The sequence below is a fragment of the Podarcis gaigeae genome, assembly GCF_964106915.1.
Source record: "Podarcis gaigeae genome assembly, chromosome: 5".
In the NCBI taxonomy this organism is placed as follows: domain Eukaryota; kingdom Metazoa; phylum Chordata; class Lepidosauria; order Squamata; family Lacertidae; genus Podarcis; species Podarcis gaigeae.
In genome coordinates, this window is record NC_139681.1 from 34,922,700 (window position 1) to 34,942,588 (window position 19,889).

A 19,889-nucleotide genomic window follows, 5' to 3' on the forward strand; every position below is an offset into this window, starting at 1 on the left:
TCTGTTGCCACTTCACCATGGGCTCTGAGCGCTTGTCAGAGAATCCAGCATACCCTAGATATTCATGCTTCATGAAAAGACCCTGAAATCACAGTTGCTGACAAAATGGAAGTTAAACAGTTCATTGTAACTTGGGATTTTCCCCTACAGACAACCATGAAGAATCTCATTCTGAATGTAGTGGGGACAGTTCTTACCTGTGTCCACTCTGAGGCTGCAGTCCTATGGTGCCTGGGAGGATATCCTAGAGGCCATGGGAGAGGAGAGGGTACACAGTATATTCTGTCAAACCCATATAAGCTTCAAGGGACACCGAGTATATACTGTCTGTATCAATGGTTTTATGCTGTTTAAGGTGATGATTACCATTTGAGTATGGTAAATATATGCTCTCTCTCTCTCTCTCTCTCTCTTCATCTGTATATACATATACAACCATATTAAGAAATGTGACAGCTATTGATGCCACTAATTATAGGGAATTTATTGAACAATTCATTTCCATGACTTAGTTGTTAGACTACTTCTCTTATTTGAATGCTTCAGGTGTGCATAGACATTAGTTAAGACAAATGCTTTCACACATTTGAGTGCTCGGACCCACATTCACAAATACCTGTTAGTTTTTACTGGAAAAAATAACTGGGGATTGGTGCTAAGTAACTCTATAACAATCTTTAAAAGAAAAAACCCTACCAATTTCCCATGGCCACATTGTAGTACCTTAATAACTGGCTATATTATTAATGGAATTTTTACAGGCATTATTAGATTCGAATTACCATGGTTGGTGAGTAGTTGAGTGGATAATAAGCAAGGGTATCAATCTGTAAGACTAATAATATGCCACATGCTTGAATAGTATCATTTAGCACAACAGTGTCGAAAGTTCCATTAAGCTGTGGCAAATTTGCTTATCTGGGCTTGTGTTTTGTAGTGTGTAACTCAACAAAATATCTCTCTTTATATATGAAGGCAAACCTATTCATAAAGCCAAGTAGCACCAGCATTAATAAGTTTTCTGTACAAATTTTAATGATACTGCCCCCCAAAATTTTCCCCCATCCATTTCCATCTTAAAGTCTTTGTCCTTATCTTGGGGAAAGCTTCTACCCTACTTCCATTACAAGTTGTTGCCTTGAATTTATACTTCATGTGATAAATTATTTTGGATTAATTTTCTGTTATATTTTTGTGAACCTCTGCTGTAGTATTCAGTGAATGAATATTGCTATAATTGTGTTGAAAAGCAGATGTGTAAGCTCACTTTTCAATGTTTTCTATGTTGGGAATTATACATACTAACAGATATCTCAGTTAACTGAGTGCCAATCCTCATATAGGCCAAATAGTACCATAATTTGGTGGAAGAACAAAGGTTTGCAGAAGTGTGTGTGGGTGAGATAGATAGATAGATAGATAGAGAGAGGGAGAGAGAGAGAGAGAGAGAGAGAGAGAGAGAGAGAGAGAAGGAAATGGTCTGGCAAAGTTTGAGCATACCAAGAGGTCATGGAATGCTGACTGATTGTTGGATGGGATAGAGGTAAGGAATAATGGAGTAGAGTATCCTGAAAGGAAGAAGGTGTCAACCAGCTAGTAATGACTGGAGTATACTGCAACATTTTGTTGCAGATCCCACTTGTATTATTCTTAAGATAGTATAGAATCATTCTGAGCCTTCTGTGAAGGATCAATTGACCATAAGTCAATGAATTTTTTTTGAGAATTATTCTCTGTGTACAAAACTTGGTGGCTCTAAGTAGTTTGACTGGTTCCTTGCCTTGTCGGGTTGGTGACAGGTTAAATATCACCTGAACCCCCTAAGCACTTTTCTCTTCTAAAACCGCTTTCCTGAAAAAATCTAGTAAAGGGGTGACACTTCACAGGACCAGCCCTGCCATTAGGCAAAGTGAGGTTGCTAACAGGCAGTTGATCTATTCTAGGGTATCATGAAAGGTTAGGAAATTGTTAGCTCCTTAATTTAGTTTATTTTTTTACTCTTGGAGTAGTGCCTGTATGCTTCTCTGTCATATATACCAAAATAACCTGGCCAGCTTTGGGGACTGTGCACCTTGACTTGTTCTGTCTCGGACAGGAAAATGCCCTGGGCCAGCCTGGGATGATGGATAGCCTGTGTGGAACACAGTGTGAAAGCTGCTCTATCACTGCAGCCCTGAGCCTAAGTAGGAGAAACATGTTACTTCAGCTGAATCAGCCCATGAATGCATGATGCCATGTACTAACACATCAGTGTGGGAGCATGACAAACTCCCTGGCTATTAGCATAGAGCAAAAACCACAACACAGAATGAAAAAGCCATACTGAACTAGCATCTTGTTTTATAATAAAGGCTTACATAGATTGGTGAAAATTTTGCTTCTGTGTTGCAGCCAACAAATTTCAAAACATGATAAGAGTTTTCATTACAATCCTGATTAACAGTGTGTGTGTGTGTGTGTGTGTGTGTGTGTGTGTGTGTGTGTGTGTACTGTGCTTTGCTTTGCTTTGCTTTGATAATCCATGATTATTATGTGGGGCTGGGAAGGGAAAAGGCAGTGAATTGTTTTTAGCTCCTTTCCCTTTGCAGCTTTAGGTCTGTGAGGGACTCCTGAACTTCGTTAGTAACAATGACCCCTACTTAATTGCACTGGCTACCTAATTAAGGTTGGATTTGGTTGAGTGGCGAGTGAGGTAAACTGAAGGAACAGGTGTAAAGGACCGCTTTGCAAAGGAGGGGACCCTGCCTACTTATTGTGAAAGATACAAAGGCAGAATCATTAGATTGGAAAGGATACTTTGCTTTACATTGTCTCTATTGCTTGTGTTTTAAGGCTTCCAAATTTCCTTAATCAGATTGATTAATCTGACCTCTGATTATTGTTGTTAATTTGTATAGAGCCATCTCTGCGCAGAGTCCAAGAGAGCAACTCGCTGCCCAATGGAGCTTACAGTGTAGAGTTCGACACAGGGAAGATAACACAGGAAGGGTCAAGAACCGGAGGCAGTGATAAACTAGGCAAAAAGAATATGCATTTGACATATGCTCTTGCTTGATTGCAAGCTTAGTTTCAGTAAGACATGAGAACTAGTGGGGTTTGCCCAGCCCAAAGGCTTGACAGAAAAGTTGGGTTTTGAAGAGGGATTTGATGGAAGTAGGAGAGGTGTCCTCGTGCAGAAGTTCTGGGAGGCACTTCTGAGCATGTTAGGCAGCAAGAGAGACGGTTTGAGCACATGCTAGCTTTTATATATCTGCAGTGAATTTGACTAATAATAATAATAATAATAATAATAATAATAATAATAATTACTTATATCCTGCCCATCTGGCTGGGTTTCCCCAGCCACTCTAGGCACTTCCAACAAGAGATTAAAAATACAGTAAAACATCAGTCATTAAAAACTTCCCTAAACAGTGCTGCCTTCAGATGTCTTCTAAATGTCAGGTAGATTAGCACTGTGGGTAAAAATATGTGCTAAGTACTTAGAATACTTAGAAATTGCCATAGTAGAACTATTGGCATATAGGCTGGCTTAGAGAGGAAAGGCCCCCTAATGAACAGTTCTTACATCTTGTCGCCCTTAAATATGCTCAGGATATATATAGATATATTATATTCAGCATTAGTTGACCCTTCTGTCAGCATTTGATCTTATTAGTATAGGGAAAGGTATAAATTCAGCCAGATGAATATTAATTGGAGACTTTTTGTTTCTCATCAAAGCACAAAACTTCCTTCAAGGTCAGGCTTGAAGAGCAATAAAAGCATCCCACCCTGATCTCAGGAGGCATTTGGCAAGCATAAATTTTGGCCCAAATTTTATTTTCAAATTCTTTATAAATATTACATAGCTTCTGATTTGTTGAATAATCAGTTATTTCCTTTCACTTTCCTAGACAAGAAAATGTATCTTTTTGTTATGTGCAGTTCTTTGTTGATCTCCAGTAGGTCTGAACTGGTCATTAAAACGTTTCAGTGCATTCCTTAGTTGTGAACATTTAGTTTTTTAAAAAACCAAGCAGACACTTCTCTACTGTAGTGTTAGCAACCTGGGTATTTAAGGTAAAGGTACCCCTGCCCGTACGGGCCAGTCTTGACAGACTCTGGGGTTGTGCGCCCATCTCACTTAAGAGGCCAGGGGCCAGCGCTGTCCAGAGACACTTCCGGGTCATGTGGCCAGCGTGACAAAGCTGCATCTGGCGAGCCAGAGCCGCACACGGAAACGCCGTTTACCTTCCCGCTGGTAAGCGGTCCCTATTTATCTACTTGCACCTGGAGGTGCTTTTGAACTGCTAGGTTGGCAGGTGCTGGGACCGAGCAGCGGGAGTGCACCCCGCCGCAGGGATTCGAACCACCGACCTTTCGATCGGCAAGTCCTAGGCGCTGAGGCTTTAACCCACAGCGCCACCTGTGTCCCAACCTGGGTATTTACTGAGCGGCAATTTGATAGGAAATATTCAGTTAGCCAACAGATCAGAAATGAAATGGGTATTTTCAAACAATACAGTAAATAAATGCAGAATTCTGAGTACAGCTGATGCAATGTCTTCGTTTTGGAGAAGCAAAAGTAGACGTGGTTTTCCCAGCTCTCACTAACCTCAAAGCAAAGACTAAACTCAACTTCTTCAGACCATGTCTTTGGTTAGACTGGCCATGTCTCTTTCCTTACCAAAAGCAGCCATGGGCAGTCGCAGTCTCAGTTAAAGCAACACCATGGTGGGATCCCAAACAGGATTAGGACCACTGTTTTCCTACTGGAAATTGACACCCCCATCTCACATCTGCTACTTGTCCCCCTGAAATGTGCACCATCTCTCCTCCACTGCAGTTTTGGTGTTATATTATTCAACAAACATTAATCCTATGTTTTGGACTCTAAGCAGTGGTGTGTCCAGTCTTAAAGAAAACTTCATTAGATCCCTTAGACCTATCCAATTACCGCCCAGTTTCAAATCTTCCATACCTGGGTAAGGTAATTGAGAGAGCAGTTGCTGAACAGCTTGGTAGGTTTCTGGAGGAAACATCGGCATTAGATCCATTTCAGTCTGGTTTCCATCCTGGTTTTGGGACGGAGACGGCTCTGGTTGCCCTAACAGATGATCTCCGTAGACAACTGGATCGAGGCGGGTCAGGGCTGCTGATCCTTTTAGATTTGTCAGCAGCCTTTGACATGGTCAATCATGATCTTCTGGACCACCGCCTCGCAGACGTGGGGATACAGGGCATAGCCCGTAACTGGTTGTGCTCTTTTATCTCTGGTCAGGGACAGAGGGTGGCACTAGGGAGGGAAATGTCGTCGGCCCACTCCTTGGTGTGTGGAGTGCCGCAGGGCGCAATTCTCTCCCCGGTGCTTTTTAACATCTTTATGCGCCCCCTTGCCCAGATTATCCGGAACTTAGGGCTGGACTGTCACCAATATTCTGATGACACTCAGCTCTATCTGCTGATGGATGGCTACACCGACTCGGCCCCAAACACACTGACCAGATGCTTGGAAGCTGTGGTTGGATGGTTTCGTGGGAGCCGATTGAAACTAAATCCTTCGAAGACAGAGGTCCTATGGCTAGGTCAGGATGGCATGGGAATGAGGGACCAACTCCCTTCTCTTGCGGAGGCCCAATTAGTGCCATTGCCTTCCGTTAAGAGTTTGGGTGTAATCCTTGACGCGCAAGTTACAGCAACAGCCAAGGCGACCTTTTTTCACCTTTGCCGCATCAAGCAGTTGGTCCCTTACCTTTCCCGCCCCGACCTGGCCACAGTGATCCATGCGACTGTCATCTCCAGGCTTGACTACTGTAATTCGCTCTACACGGGGCTGCCCTTGAAGCTGTCCCAGAAACTCCAGCGGGTACAGAATGCTGCAGTGAGGCTCCTCACGGGGTCTCTGCCATGGGAGCATATTCACCCAGTGCTTTTCAAGCTGCACTGGCTCCTGGTGGAGTACAGGGTCAGATTTAAGGTGCTGCTTTTGACCTTTAAAGCCCTTCACGGCCTAGGACCCTCGTACCTATGGGACCGCCTCTCCTGGTATGCCCCACGGAGAGCCTCAAGGTCTATAAATAACAACACCCTAGTGGTCCCACGCCCTAATGAAGTTAGATTGGCTTCAACCAGAGCCAGGGCCTTTTCAACACTGGCTCCGGCCTGGTGGAACTCTCTGCCTCATGAGACCAGGGCCCTGCAGGGTCTGATTTCTTTCCGCAGGGCCTGTAAGACAGAGTTGTTCAGCCTGGCCTTTGGCTTGGAGCCAGTTTGATTCCTTCCCTCCCTCTCTTTCTTTTTTCTTTTCCTTCTCCTCCTGCGATGAGGCTACATTTTAATATTTTAATGTTCCATTATTTTAATGTTGTATTTTATTTTCGTTTTTAAGTTGTAATCATTCATCTTGTTTTTATTGTTGCTTGTAAGCCGCTCTGAGCCCGGCCTTAGCTGGGGAGGGCGGGGTATAAATAAAAAATTATTATTATTATTATTAAATGTCCTTTTTGCTTTATAATTACCTAACAGTTACCTGTTCCTTGTGGCCATGCTGGTGTTTAAAATGTTGGACAAATAAGGAGAGGTATAGAAGCACATCATTCTGTGTACAGTGGTATCTCAGGTTACATATGCTTCAGGTTACATGCGCTTCAGGTTACAGACTCTGCTAACCCAGAAATAGTGCTTCAGGTTAAGAACTTTGCTTCAGGATAAGAATAGAAATCGTGCTCCAGCGGTGCAGCGGGCCCCATTAGCTAAAGTGGTGCTTCAGGTTAAAAACAGTTTCAGGTTAAGTACGGACCTCCAGAACAAATTAAGTACTTAACCTGAGGTACCACTGTATTGCATAATTTCTTGTCCTGATCTTGCACCTCTGTTGGCAAAAATGTCCAGGAACTTCAAACAAATCAAGGTTGGGGAATCTATGGCCCTCCAGATATTGTTGGACTCCCACTGTCATCTTCCCCAGGCAGCATTGGCAAAATTGAGGGTGATGAGAGTTAATTATATGGAAGCTTAAAGGCAAATACAACTAAAATGCTATACAGTTTCCTATTCCTGGCACATTTATTGAAGGAGATCTCAGTTTACTTTTTTTTTAAGCAAAACAAAAAACCCATAAGCCTTTGCTGCTGTTGATGCAAGAGAGCAACATGATTATGTCATTCCTGCCCTCTGTACGATAAGTCAGCCCTTAGTATTGTGTCCAGATAATTTTGCCCTCCTATAGCACAAGGAAAGGGAGATGTTTGGATCAGCACTGAATTTGGGCAGCAAGAAAAGAAAATATATATTTAACATAGGTGTCTGTGTATGCATGTGTTTGTGTTTGTGCGCACGAACGCACACAGGCACCCCCCCCCCCATATTAAATACTTGCACAATCTCATCTCATGAAAGTGACAGGTTCATTACATTGATTATTTGTGGTTAAATGATCTCTAGTAGGGGAGGAATTGAGTGTAATCAATTTTCCTCTAAGTATGTTTCTGATTGACACAGATTTTTTAAAACCTGGCCATCCTATCTGCCTCCCCACCCCCACCCTCCTTCTCTGTGTGTGTGCATAGATGTAGTGGTGAGGAAGTAGGAAGAGTTCAAAAATACCATATCAGCATTTTCTACCTATTTCTGACACAGCTGGTGTTTAATTGGAGTAGACTTTGATATTTAGAATTAATGGTTATCCTTTAAAATGAACGAGGTGGTGTTTTTTACTACATAATTTAGAATGTGCAGCAGTGATGCAGTCAGTAATTTTTTCCTTACTCGCCAAGGAGATATTTATTATTTGATGGGTGATGCTGAGATTTATAGTCATAGGATGGAATCCTAAATAGGCTATGAAGTTTCTGGCATCCATCCCAGCCCCCAAGATCCAATTAGGCCTGGTCTCAATCTTTAATTGGGCTCTTTTTGACTTGCCCCTTTGACAGTGCTCGACACAAGACCCTCAGTGTTGCTGCCCTCCATTTCCCTAACGCACCAAGATAGGACAATAGTGACCAAGGTTCAACTCAGGTGCTGCATTTAAGGTCTCCATTAGGCCCTAGATCCTGCCATGAGCTGGTTCAGAAGCTAGAACTGAAGAGAAGCCGAGCGGTTCAATCAAGAAATTGTGAAATGAACACAGTACTTCCAAGAGAAAAGTTTTCATGAAATGGAAATTTGGGAAATGTGGGTAAATTTTACCTTTGTACAGTAGGTTAGTTTCTGCACACACTCGCACACTCCTTTTTCTCTGTGGACTTTTCCACTCGCTACCATGTCCACCAGGACAGTATGTCCTTAGCTCTTAAACGTAGTATTGGAGTGATAAATTGGTCTGATCCATCCATACATTCCTTAAACAGTGTGATGCTGTTTTGTATCCCATTCCCAATCTGTGTTACAGAAACAAACTTGTGCAGATTAACCCCCATTCTCCCATTCATACACCCCAAATATTCTTGGAGGCCCCTTCAACGCTCTAAAGCAGGGGTCAGCAACCTTTTTCAGACCATGTGGTGGGCCAGACTACACTTTGCGGGGAGGGGGGGAATGAACGAATTCCTATGCCCCACAAATAACCCAGAGATGCATTTTAAATAAAAGCACACAACATTCTACTCAAGTAAAAACACTAGGCAGGCCCCACAAATAACCCAGAGATGCATTTTAAATAAAAGGACACATTCTACTCATGTAAAAACACACTGATTCCCAGACCATCCATGGGCGGGATTGAGAAGGCTATTGGGCTGCATCCGGACACAGGCCTTAGTTTGCCTACCCCTGCTAGAGCTGGGGCCTGAAAGTGAAGGGGACTGGGAAAGGGTATAGAAGCCCTGTTCCACAAGCACATGCCTGATCACACTACATGGGATCTTTCTTGGGGCTTCAAAATGACAATGACCTCTGGAATGTGGTGTCTTACGCACAGTCCTTCCTTGAGTGCAATGCTTAATATTATTTGGTTATTTATTTATAAGAATAAATGATTTTGCCAGCTATGGTTATTTAATAATTTGTTATTACTGTATGGTTGGTTGGTTTTTAACATTTGTAATAATGTTTTTGGAAGCTGGCTTGCAAGGGCCTCCTAAAAGACATCTTACAAATGTTTTTAATGAATAAATAAATTCTGTTGGAGTTAATAGCCCTACTTGGATGAGGGCTAACTTTACCAGTAACAAATACACTTTTTGCTTTTGTAGGCAGAACAAGACAATGGTCATCCTCTTCCAGCATTTGCCAATCTACATATTGAAGTTCTAGATGAAAACAATCAGAAGCCTTACTTCACAGAAGCAGCATACGAGGGCTTTATTTTAGAGTCCTCCCCTGTGGGTACAACGATCTCAGATAACCAGAACTTGACGTCTCCACTGCAGATCATAGCTTTGGATAACGATGTAGAAGAGGTTTGTGTTTTGCATTGTTAAAACATTCAAGTGTGCTCTGTGAAATGCCATATTTGTCCATAAACGCTGGATGATTTCATAAATAGATTTTTAATAACCTGATTGCACCAAGGTTTGCCAGTGTAACTGCTGCATGTGACACACACAAAATGTGGGTTAAAATAAATATCAGAATTTTTGGAAACAGTCCTCAACAGATTACTTTCCCACAGTACAAAGACTGTTTCAGGCTAATCTCTTGTTTCTGTGATCCATTAAAAAGCAGTGAAATATTTTCTCTAGTGGTTTTTGCAACTGAAGTGATTCAATTCCAGGCTAGAATGGCAATAATGTACTTGAAGGGGCTCTGATTCAGGGTTTTTTCTGATTAGTTCAGGCCATTAGACAAATTCAGGCAGGAATAGCGAACAAAGTTTAACAATAAGGCTTGATTAACCATTAGGGTGGTTAGCTAAGGAAGTTTTAAAATTCCATCCATAGTAGTAAAAAGATACGTTTTTGCCATTTAGAAGGAAACAAAACATTGTGTAGAAGGCAGATCGTAATATTCTTCATGATAAAGTCTTAAGTGATAACTGTGGATAAACCTGGATGCTTTTTTGCAGATACTGTGGATGCAGCTTCACAGATTGTCACCGCCCAATCATAGCATAGGCAGAAATGCTAGATGCAGAGGACAGGACAGGACCCCAGTACTTTCAAGAGTTCTACAGAGGGCATACACCTTATAATATAGTTAGAAAAGCTACTCTTCTCATGTTTTACTCCATAGATTGGTCTCCACCAAGCCTCCACTCTTCTCTGTCTTGTGCAAGCCTCTTGAGGTCAGCATATGTCTCCTCCCCTTTCTCATATTTAGTTTATTTTATGCAGCCATAGCTGCATAGAATGTGCTCTATTGTACTCGATTGCCTGCCTCTCAGTAGTGAAAAGCCACGCCTGCTGGATTCCCCTCTATCCTCCTTTACATCTAACTAGGCCAATCTAACACGAACTAGCATACGTAAGGATCAATTCTGAAAATGTGTAAAATAACAGGTGGTTTATGAGTGACTTTTTTTTATAAGCAAATTGCATAACCCATGCTGAAATGAAGCCTTAAGAATTTTGAAGTGAAGAAAATGAGATGGTTATGCTTAGACTTTCATTTGGGATAAATGCAGGATGAGATGTGTTTCAAAAGCAGCATGTGGTGCTTGGTAAGGGATGGGTTGCTATCCAGAAAGGCAGGAGAGATCATAGCACAAGCAGATATTTCATGACTTACTGAAGGGTTTTAATATAAAAATGTGATGGGCATGTTCCAGCCAAAAGTGGGCACTTTCAAGTCCAATAGATTTGAACGAGAGAATTAAAGATGAGTTTAAATTTTGCCCATTGACATGAGAATTTCTAGATACTTAAAAGATTCAGGGCACAAGTTCATGACACAAATTCGCACATAGTATATGCACATAGAGCAAATCATATTTATGATGCAAATTTAGACAGACTTTCAGAGGGAAAAACAAAAATCCAGCTTTAGTTTACTTTGAGCTGTGGGATGAAGACAGGATATTCTGGACCTGATACATTAATTTCCCACTGGGCAAATTAAGAGGTTAATTAAGACAGTGCTGTTCCTTGCTGAAATCTATAGGACCAGGATCATGCCTCACTTTTTTATGGTGTTTTTCTTCATACCATCACAAACTTCCAGAACCTTGAAAGTTGTTGCTGCAGTTCCTATAAGTGTCTGATGCATGATCTTCAAATACACATGCACACAGCATGTGGAGCAACTCTCTTGATGGATGCATTATTTACTAGCTGCTGGCACCTGATGACCATGCCATACAATGTGGTCCTAAGGTGGAGACATGTGTCCAGTAAGAATTCTCATCGCTAAGTATTGGAAGAATCAAGAACTACCTACACTGATACGTATCTGAAGAAGTGTGCATGCACACAAAAGCTCATACCAAGAACTGACTTAGTTGGTCTTTAAGGTGCTACTGGAAGGAATTTTTTTTTTGTTTTGACTAATTTGTAAGGTTCTGTTCAAATGTTGTAACTTGCCCTGGGACCATAGAGTAAAGTGCAGGATGATGGTGATAATGTTAATACATTGACTGGTTTTCAGAACCATTCCCAGTCCCGCCTGAAAATGCCAGGAATTGAACTTGTGACCTTCCGCATGCAAAGTTCTATCACTGAGCAGCACTTCCTCCTGGTTGCTCAGGTCTGGGATGTTGATAAATTTATAATTATTCCTGGAATTTTAGGTAGGGACCACTTCAGGAGTAAGAAGAGGCGGTGGCCAAGTTCTGTTACCAGCTGCATCCTTGGAAAGAGAAGAAACCTCCTTCCCAACCTCACCAGCAGTTCAGATGGCTGTCACTTGCTCCAGTATTTTAGGAGCCTGTGACTATTGGATTCCTAGATTTTGCATCCCTGACTAGTTTCCAGAAGCAATACAGGAGCATTAGAAATCTGCAGAACTTGCATTAGCTTGTTGGACTTTTAGAAGGATTAAAAGAAAGTGAGGCTTTGGGGGCCATGAAGCTTTTAAATAGGTCATCAGACTATATAAATAAATGCCCATATGTCAAAACAGGTATCTCTGTGACTAGATAGACTCAATGGCAGCACAGGGAAAAGGAAGGGGGAATAGAATTAGCTGCTTAAGTAATTTTTCAAGAATATTTGAAGTCAAGTTTTTTAAAGAGTCAACTTTGTCAACTAACATCACTGTAATCTCATTTACATATTATCAAAAATATTTAATTCAAAATTAAAACACGGTAAATTTGTTTTCCTGCATTAAATCAAAAACAGAAATAAAGATTCGATGCTAATTTAATTCCCTGTAGACGAACCCCTGGGGTGTAACAATTTGATTTCTGCATGTGAGAACATGAGCATCTGAAGATTTGGTAAAATTAATGAACATGCATTTTCCCTCTTGAATCGAAAGACAGAAGTTAGTGTTAATAATCGTGTGGAGTTCACAAGCTCAGACATGGAATTAGTGTAGAACATTAAGTATTCATTTTAGCATGAGACTTCTGCATTAGCTTCAAGCTCAACATTAACTCTGTAGCAGAATGTCTAGATGAGGCCTGTGAAACTTGAGATCCACAAAGTGATTTATGCTCTTGAGCTATCTATGTTATCCTACCCAGAAGGCTGATCTACAATAGAAGGAAATTATAAATGCAAACAACAACAGCTGGCATAATGCAGGCTCCAAAGTCAGTAAAGCATCATGGCATATTATGGTTTAAGACAGTGTGAAAGGGATTATAAACCTTGTCGTGTAACTCAGGGAAATTAACATAGACAGTGAGTCAGTATGGTCCCTCTGGCACAGTTCAACTGACCCTGAAAAAATGCTCTGTCCCTTTCAGGGAGAGAGAGAGATTTCCCATGGAAGCCAATTATAACCTCTATTGGTTGTACCTTACCTCTAATACCATAGTTTGTAATCCCATGTGTGTGGCAAAGATTGTCCTTCTGGGCCATCATTTGCAATATTTTTCACAGTTGCCAAATTGAACTGGGAAACCATTCTGGATTTGGAGTTTCTCAGCAGATTACTGGCAAAAAACGAAATTTGTGATGGAGATGTTGAAATCCATTGCCAAGGTGATTCAGGAAAGAATCTTTTGAACTTCTGTTCACTAAACTGAAACCTATTGTTGTGTTTGCATCCATTTAGTTCCCTGGAGGTTTGGTTGGTTCACATACAGCTCAGAGCAGAATACTACTCTTTAGCCTATATTCAGTCCCTTACGTATTCTCAAAGGTTACTGCAGACCTTAGAGCTCACCTCAACCCCTTTATTTAAGTTTGCATCCACATCTAACTAGATGATATTCTAAGAAGACATTTCTGTCCCACCCATAATTACTCCAAGATATGCACTATATGGATTTCCACAGCCCCCTTGTCATTAGGCATTAAACAAACTTCAGGGCAGAAGCTACAACCTCCTCAAACACCACAGAGCCAGGTGCCGATTCTGCATACCCTGTAGTATTGTTTCTCCCCACAAGGCAAGACTACACCTCCCTCCTAGTCTGTGGCAAGGGGCAGTGAGCATCCTCAGCTCCTTGTGCTGCTACTCTGCTGTGGTGCTTCTAAATGTATGGTGCAGCTCCCAATATGCAAAGTTATGAGCAGGGCCTCTTCCCAGGAGACAGAGTCACCCTACATCATGTTATGTTTATCTGCCCTTTGTACAGTTCAGCCCGTGCTAGTATACTAAACCCCATAATCCAGCCTATGGCTGACAAACCAGTAGACCTACAGCTTGCCTGGGTTCTTCAAGATGTGGATCCTTATATTACCCTACAGGTTGCTAAATTCCTAACAGCCGTCCTCTCGTACAAGAGACGGAACGGAATGTTAGCTGATTATTGATAGTTATAAGAATTTTCTATATTGACATCAGATATTGATTTTAGTGTAGTGCCAAATTTTTTTTTAATCTTAATCTTAATCTTAAACTTTTTATGAATGGCTAATATCCATCCTTGTGAGTTGTGAACTGTGTTATACTACTTGTCCGCTGTTTTATTTGATTTGTTTTGTTGTGTTGTGTTTCATGATGGGCGTAAAGCCGAATAAACATTTGCTGTTGTTCAGCTCCTGAGGACTAACAAGGCTTTCTGATGAAATACCCAGAGTCAATTCAGCTCTGTCTATGCTCCTTGCTTTTCCCTGGCTGGAGACAAAGGCAAGATGAATTCTGGCTTTACCCCTGCTTTCCCCCCACAGGACCTTGGGTGAATCAATATAGTGGGACTTTATCCAATATCCAAATTCATAGCTCCTGCTGTTTAGTACAAATAACATCCTCATATTATAGGAAATGAACACAGTGGTGTCAGGTTCCTGTGGTCAACAACAAAATCCACCCTTAACCTCTACTTTTGTTCAAAAGCTTTATCTTCATAAACATAGTGTTTTCTGAGGAATAACCAACACTGGTTTTCCATAAGAGAAGATGTTGGGGAACCCCAGTGTACCTGTATAAATGTTATTTAGGAATTCTAATTTCCCCAGCTAACAACTTACCAGTCAGGTAGCTTTCTCTTTTTTTACTTCTACTTCCTCCTTCTACCCTTTTAACCTTCTTAAGAGATGGTGCAGAAATATTTCTTCTGTTTCCTGCAAATCACAACATGTGCATGTGATCTAACAGTGCGAGCATTGTTAACTTCAGAAGAGAGAATGCACATGAGCTTGTGACTCCCCTTTCATGAATAGGGAAATATCAATGGTGATTATAAAGGGAAAGTGTTTTGAGTGTTAGATTAGGCCTACATTTGTCATCTTTACAAAGGAAAGAAGATCCTGATAGTGCTTTTGTTTGGTGGTCCATTGCTTTTACATGTCTTATTTCAATAGCTTTTTTAAGTGGTTCCAGGCATTATATAACTTTACTACTTACACTTATTTTATTTTCTATTTGCTTCATTTTGTTTTTTAGGTCCCACCAGGTGCCATTCCTGTAGGTATTTTTAGATGTTTGTGTGGGTGTGTTAACTCCTTCCTACTCATCGACTTTACTTTTTCTCACCTTTCTTCCTGTCTAAAAAAAAAAAAAATACAAAAAAATTGAACTGTCTTTTGCTGAATATACTTTTTCAAAACACTAATTTTGGAAGGAAAAAACCCCTATTTAATAGCAGCGTTCCTTTCTCTGTTTCCATACCTCATCTGAAGATCAGAACTGTGATTATCTCTTCTGAAGAAGCGGCATCCACATCATGTTCAAAGCTACCATCTCTCTTCCTTACCCCCTTTTCACCCATTGCGGACTGTCCTTTATTTCTCCTACTTCTTGTCTGCACACAGCAGTGCTACTGACATATGACAGAATGCAGAACATTGGGGAAAGATGCATCATGTGTGAAAAAGATCCTTAGTACTTTCCCTGTTTCTCTGTTCCTATTCCTGTCAGTTGCAGTGATGCTGTTAAAACTTGTTGGAACACGAGCGACCACCTGTAGAAACTTCCTTTTGAAATATCTTACAAGTCTTCGATATTTCAATTAGCTGGTAAAAGGAAAGTGTGTCACATTAATGGGTGTTTACAAGGTTTTTATAATACATATTTGCTTAGCAAATAAATGTTATTGCAGTACTTGCAGAAAAATTATATGGAAACTTTTGAAAATGGGAAGTCCTGATGTTGTTCTGTCAGAAAATTGGTGTGTGGAATAAGACCTTTATTACTCTTCTTAGCTGGCTTGCTGCCTAGGAGTCTGATGACTTTCAGTTATCACAGCATACTCCACAATAGCATCTCACAAATACTATTCACAACAGCGTTGCAAAAATACAGTTTCACGGGATTTGACCTGGGGAGCACATTCTTTGGCTGCCGTTGTGGCACATGGTGCTGCCTTGTTTATTCAGAAATGTAACATTTCCACTAATCCCAAAACTGTAACAAATTAGATGAAGGGGAAAACCCACCACCTCCTCACAGCTCGGGCCATGCTTATTTTTATATATATATTTTCATCTTCTGGGCTCTTTGGTCACAGTGTTCAAATATGTATTGCAGAGTACACTTTGCAGAGGAAAGTATTGTAGGTTGAGAGTTTTTTTGGTGTGTTGGATCCATTCTTAAAGTTGACCCAGTAAGTTACTTATGACTCACTTGAGTCTCATTGATTTCAGTGGATCTCACTCTAAGCCTGGATCCAACCCAGCATTTTAAAACAGTTCCATAGAGGGACACCAGCTCCTGGGAGCTGAGCAGTTTTGGGCCCCCTCAATATCTTTTGGGAGGTGGCTAGGGCTGCCCAATGTTGAGGGGGTGGAGGAGGCTGAGTGTGAACAGCTCCAGCAGCTAGCTCTTTCTCCTCCTGCTTCAGAGGGGAAGAAGGGTGGAAGCAGGTGGAGGAGGCGCCGCCAGCCATTAAAGCCATGTAGCCACTGCGTTCCGCTCGGCCCCCAGCTTCTCTCGACATCCTGATATCACATGTGTGATTTTGACCCTGCAATTGCCCTTGCAAGCTGGCGCCTCTGGTTCTATATGAATTAAAGCAAAGAGCTCCATCACATTGAAAACTTAGCCATTTTTAATGCCTTCTACCATTTTTTAAACCAAGGGAACCCTCTTATTTCCCAGTGATGTGGGCCCTTTTTTCTGATACAGAAAACAAAAGATCCTTCACTCTGATTCTTTCTAAATGGCTTGCTTTGTGGCACAAATGGAGATCTTCAGCCCTTTGTTCTATGACACACAAGCAACAGCCTCACACCAGTTGCCAACATGTCAAAGCTATTGTGCTTCCCAATTACGTTAAGCATACTGGCAGCTTTCTCAAGACCTTCAATGGAAGCAGATGCTTTGAATCATAAATTATCATCTTCCCATTGGCGTGTTGAAATCTGCATTGTAAGAACGGCTGTTTTTAGCAAATATGTTATCAGCGAATGGTATAATGCTTTCGCTATGGACTGCGGTTTTGTTCATCTGGCAGGTGGCTGGAGTCTTCACCCTCCCACTGCTTTTTAAAAGTTTGATCTTGAAATAATTGCTAAAATGCCCAATTGCCAAAAGACGGTTATGATCAGAGCTCAAATTATTTGGGAAAAGGCTGATGGCTTTTCAATGGCACTTCTGGTTAAAAGGAAAACAGTGCAGTGGGGATAAGGACTGCCTCCCCCAGCACCTCCCTCCAATTCAAGAAGAGATTGTAATTCCGGCAATTTAGGTAAACTGTATTGCGTTTCCTCCCAAATGTCATTGTCTGTCTAGATACATAGTACTATAAATAAAACAGCCTGCATGCATATTGTTACTAGACCTTTGAGAATGTAATAACCATTCTCTTCATTTCTCTTTCAAGACAAAGGACCCCCTGCTCCATATTTTTCTAAACGACTACAACACGTTTTTCACTGTGACTCAGACTGGCATAACTCGCTACCTCACCTTGCTTCAACCAGTTGACAGGGAGCTCCAACAGCTGTACACCTTTTCGGTAAGCAAAGTTCAGTTGCTGATTTATTGTTAGAGAACAAGTAGGATATTTTTGCCGGATATGTCAAATTGGCATAAATTTTAAGAAAGCTGTTTCACAAAATCAGAGAATTGGAAGAAGTTTTGTAGGCAGTGACGTCAAACCCTCCTGTTGAGTGCAGGAAATCCATAACAAGAGCAGCTGTCCCGCCTCTGCTTTAAGACCTGCAGTAATGGGGAGCCCACTCATCCACCCTACATAATTCAGTTCATTATTAAACTGCTTTTACAGCTACAAAGTTTCTCCTTCTGTTCAACCAATCTGCCCTCTGGTAACCTCAACCCATTGGATCAAATCCCAGCCTGTTGAGCAGCAGTGATCAAGTCTTTGCCCTCTTGAGTAGGATAGGCTTTCAGGTATTTGAGAGAGTCATTGTGTGTCCCACTCAGTCTTGTCTTCTCCAGGATAAACATACCAAGTTCTTTCAACCTTTCCTCTTTGGACTTGGCTTTCCGTACTGCTGACCATCTTTGTTGCATTCCTTGTTAAGCATATAGATACAAAGTTATATCTGGTGCCTTGTACTTTCACAAGAGGTACAGTGGCACCTCAGGTTACATATGCTTCAAGTTACATACGCTTTAGGTTACAGACTCCGCTAACCCAGAAATAATGCTTCAGGTTAAGAACTTTGCTTCAGGATGAGAACAGAAATCGTGCTCCAGTGGCACGGCAGCAGCAGGAGGCCCCATTAGCTAAAGTGGTGCTTCAGGTTAAGAACAGTTTCAGGTTAAGAACAGACCTCCGGAACGAATTAAGTACTTAACCTGAGGTACCACTGTAGGGTCTTTTCGTAGACTTCAAATCTCCTGTGAGACATGCTGCCTTCATGTGCACAGTGTGGTACATTAGTGTACTGTGTGGTGGTAGTGTGGGCATCACCTGACTCCCGACAGCTGAGTCACTGCTTTGAGGAGGTCAGGTGAGCACCACTGTCCCATCACACATCTTCTGTGACTGTAGACTCTGCTGATTGGTTCTGCCTATAATGAGATCATTTGTTATAAGCAAATGAACAACGACTGTTGCTGAAGGTGTTACAGGCTTGCAAGTCATAATTTGGAGCATGAAACCCAGATGATAGTTAATCATTTTAATAGCTTACTTATTCCTTTTGCTTCATCTTTACATTATCGGGAGCAATTTCACACATATTATGCAGGGCAAACCAAGTTTGCAAGTGATTATTTGCTGACAGGGATTGGCAGTCATTCCTAGCTCCCTAAGCAACACCCTTCTTTTCAATTTACACCTTTAGATCTACAGCTTTAAAAAGGTAATGTGTGAATAGATCTAAAGGAGAATAAAAAGGAAGTAGCTCACCAATTAAAATAAAACATTTCCCCCATGATTCTCTTGGATATAATTCTTCACCTGGAAAATGTTTTGAAATGGGATTTTAAAGTGATTTCAGGAACTGCTCTAATCAGTATACTGAGGTTGTGTGCATGATGTGCTAAAGCTCAGTTTCAGTTATACTTGAATTATTATGTTCATTTAATTGTATTTTTTCTCAAAGTTTTTCTCATGTCTGTTTTTGAAGATGATAGCTTCTGATGGTGTGCAAGAAAGCCCCCCAGTCACAGTCAATATTGTTGTGATTGACGCAAATGATAACTCTCCAACCTTCTCCAACATATCATATAACGTCAAGATTTACACAGACATGAGGCCTGGAGAAAGCGTTATCAAGGTACATTTGTTTTTTCAGCATGTTCTTCAACAAAGCCTATAGTGGAACATATTAAATGTAAATAAAAAATGTTCAGGAGGAAGGATCCTGATCTTCACCCGCAGAGCTACTGTTATAGGGCAGTATACAAAATAAATAGAGAGAGAGAGAGAGATGATGATAGATAGACAGATAGATAGTAAAGTAAAGTAAGCATGAGACGGAAATCCAGACAGTCTTTAATTTCAATCATTTCAACTTGCCTTGTGAAAGATGTGTTAGGAAGGAAAACCGGAAGAGTCAAAAATGTAAAGAATGCATTCTCATTTTTCAGTGTGAAAATAAGTAATACTCATTTTCCACAGAATCCGTAGTGGGAGGAAATATTTTCTTGCTATTGTTTCTGACACCACTGGTGGCCTCTGTAGAGGGAAAATCAGTACATAACACCTTTCAGAGGCTTGTATTGAATACTGTTTTAGACAATTGAGGACTTATTTGTTTTGGGGGGTTGATTTTGTTTTGGCTTTGTGAGACTTTACCTTGAGATTTGGGCTTTGTATATAGCTTTAGTGCTATTCTTCAATTCAGCTCTTGCAGAAGTTGATCCTTAATACATTTTCTCCTGAGCTGTAGATTTTTTTAATCATTGCTTACTACAATTATATATTCATGTGAGTAAAGAGATTCAGACTGGCAATTTTGTTGCATTGTAATTGGACAGCTAATTATTTTAAGATACCAGTTCTGGTTTCTTCTTATGCGAATGTCATTATCTTCATTTACCATAGATTAGCTCTCTAATCC

At 41.0% G+C, this 19,889-nt stretch overlaps 1 protein-coding gene across 25 annotated transcripts in view; it reads left to right on the top strand.

The window, feature by feature from the left end:
* Nucleotides 1–19,889, top strand: part of PCDH15 (protocadherin related 15) — a 649,118-nt gene that overhangs the window by 463,588 nt on the left and 165,641 nt on the right. For all 25 annotated transcript variants that reach the window (XR_014564822.1, XM_083740648.1, XM_083740659.1 and 22 more), the window contains 3 exons: nucleotides 9,177–9,383; nucleotides 17,237–17,371; nucleotides 18,954–19,103. Coding sequence is in view for 24 of the 25 variants with exons in the window: in XM_083740648.1 (XP_083596774.1) it covers nucleotides 9,177–9,383; nucleotides 17,237–17,371; nucleotides 18,954–19,103 (492 nt within the window). In the remaining variant the exon portion in view is untranslated. The remainder of the gene's footprint in view (nucleotides 1–9,176; nucleotides 9,384–17,236; nucleotides 17,372–18,953; nucleotides 19,104–19,889) is intronic.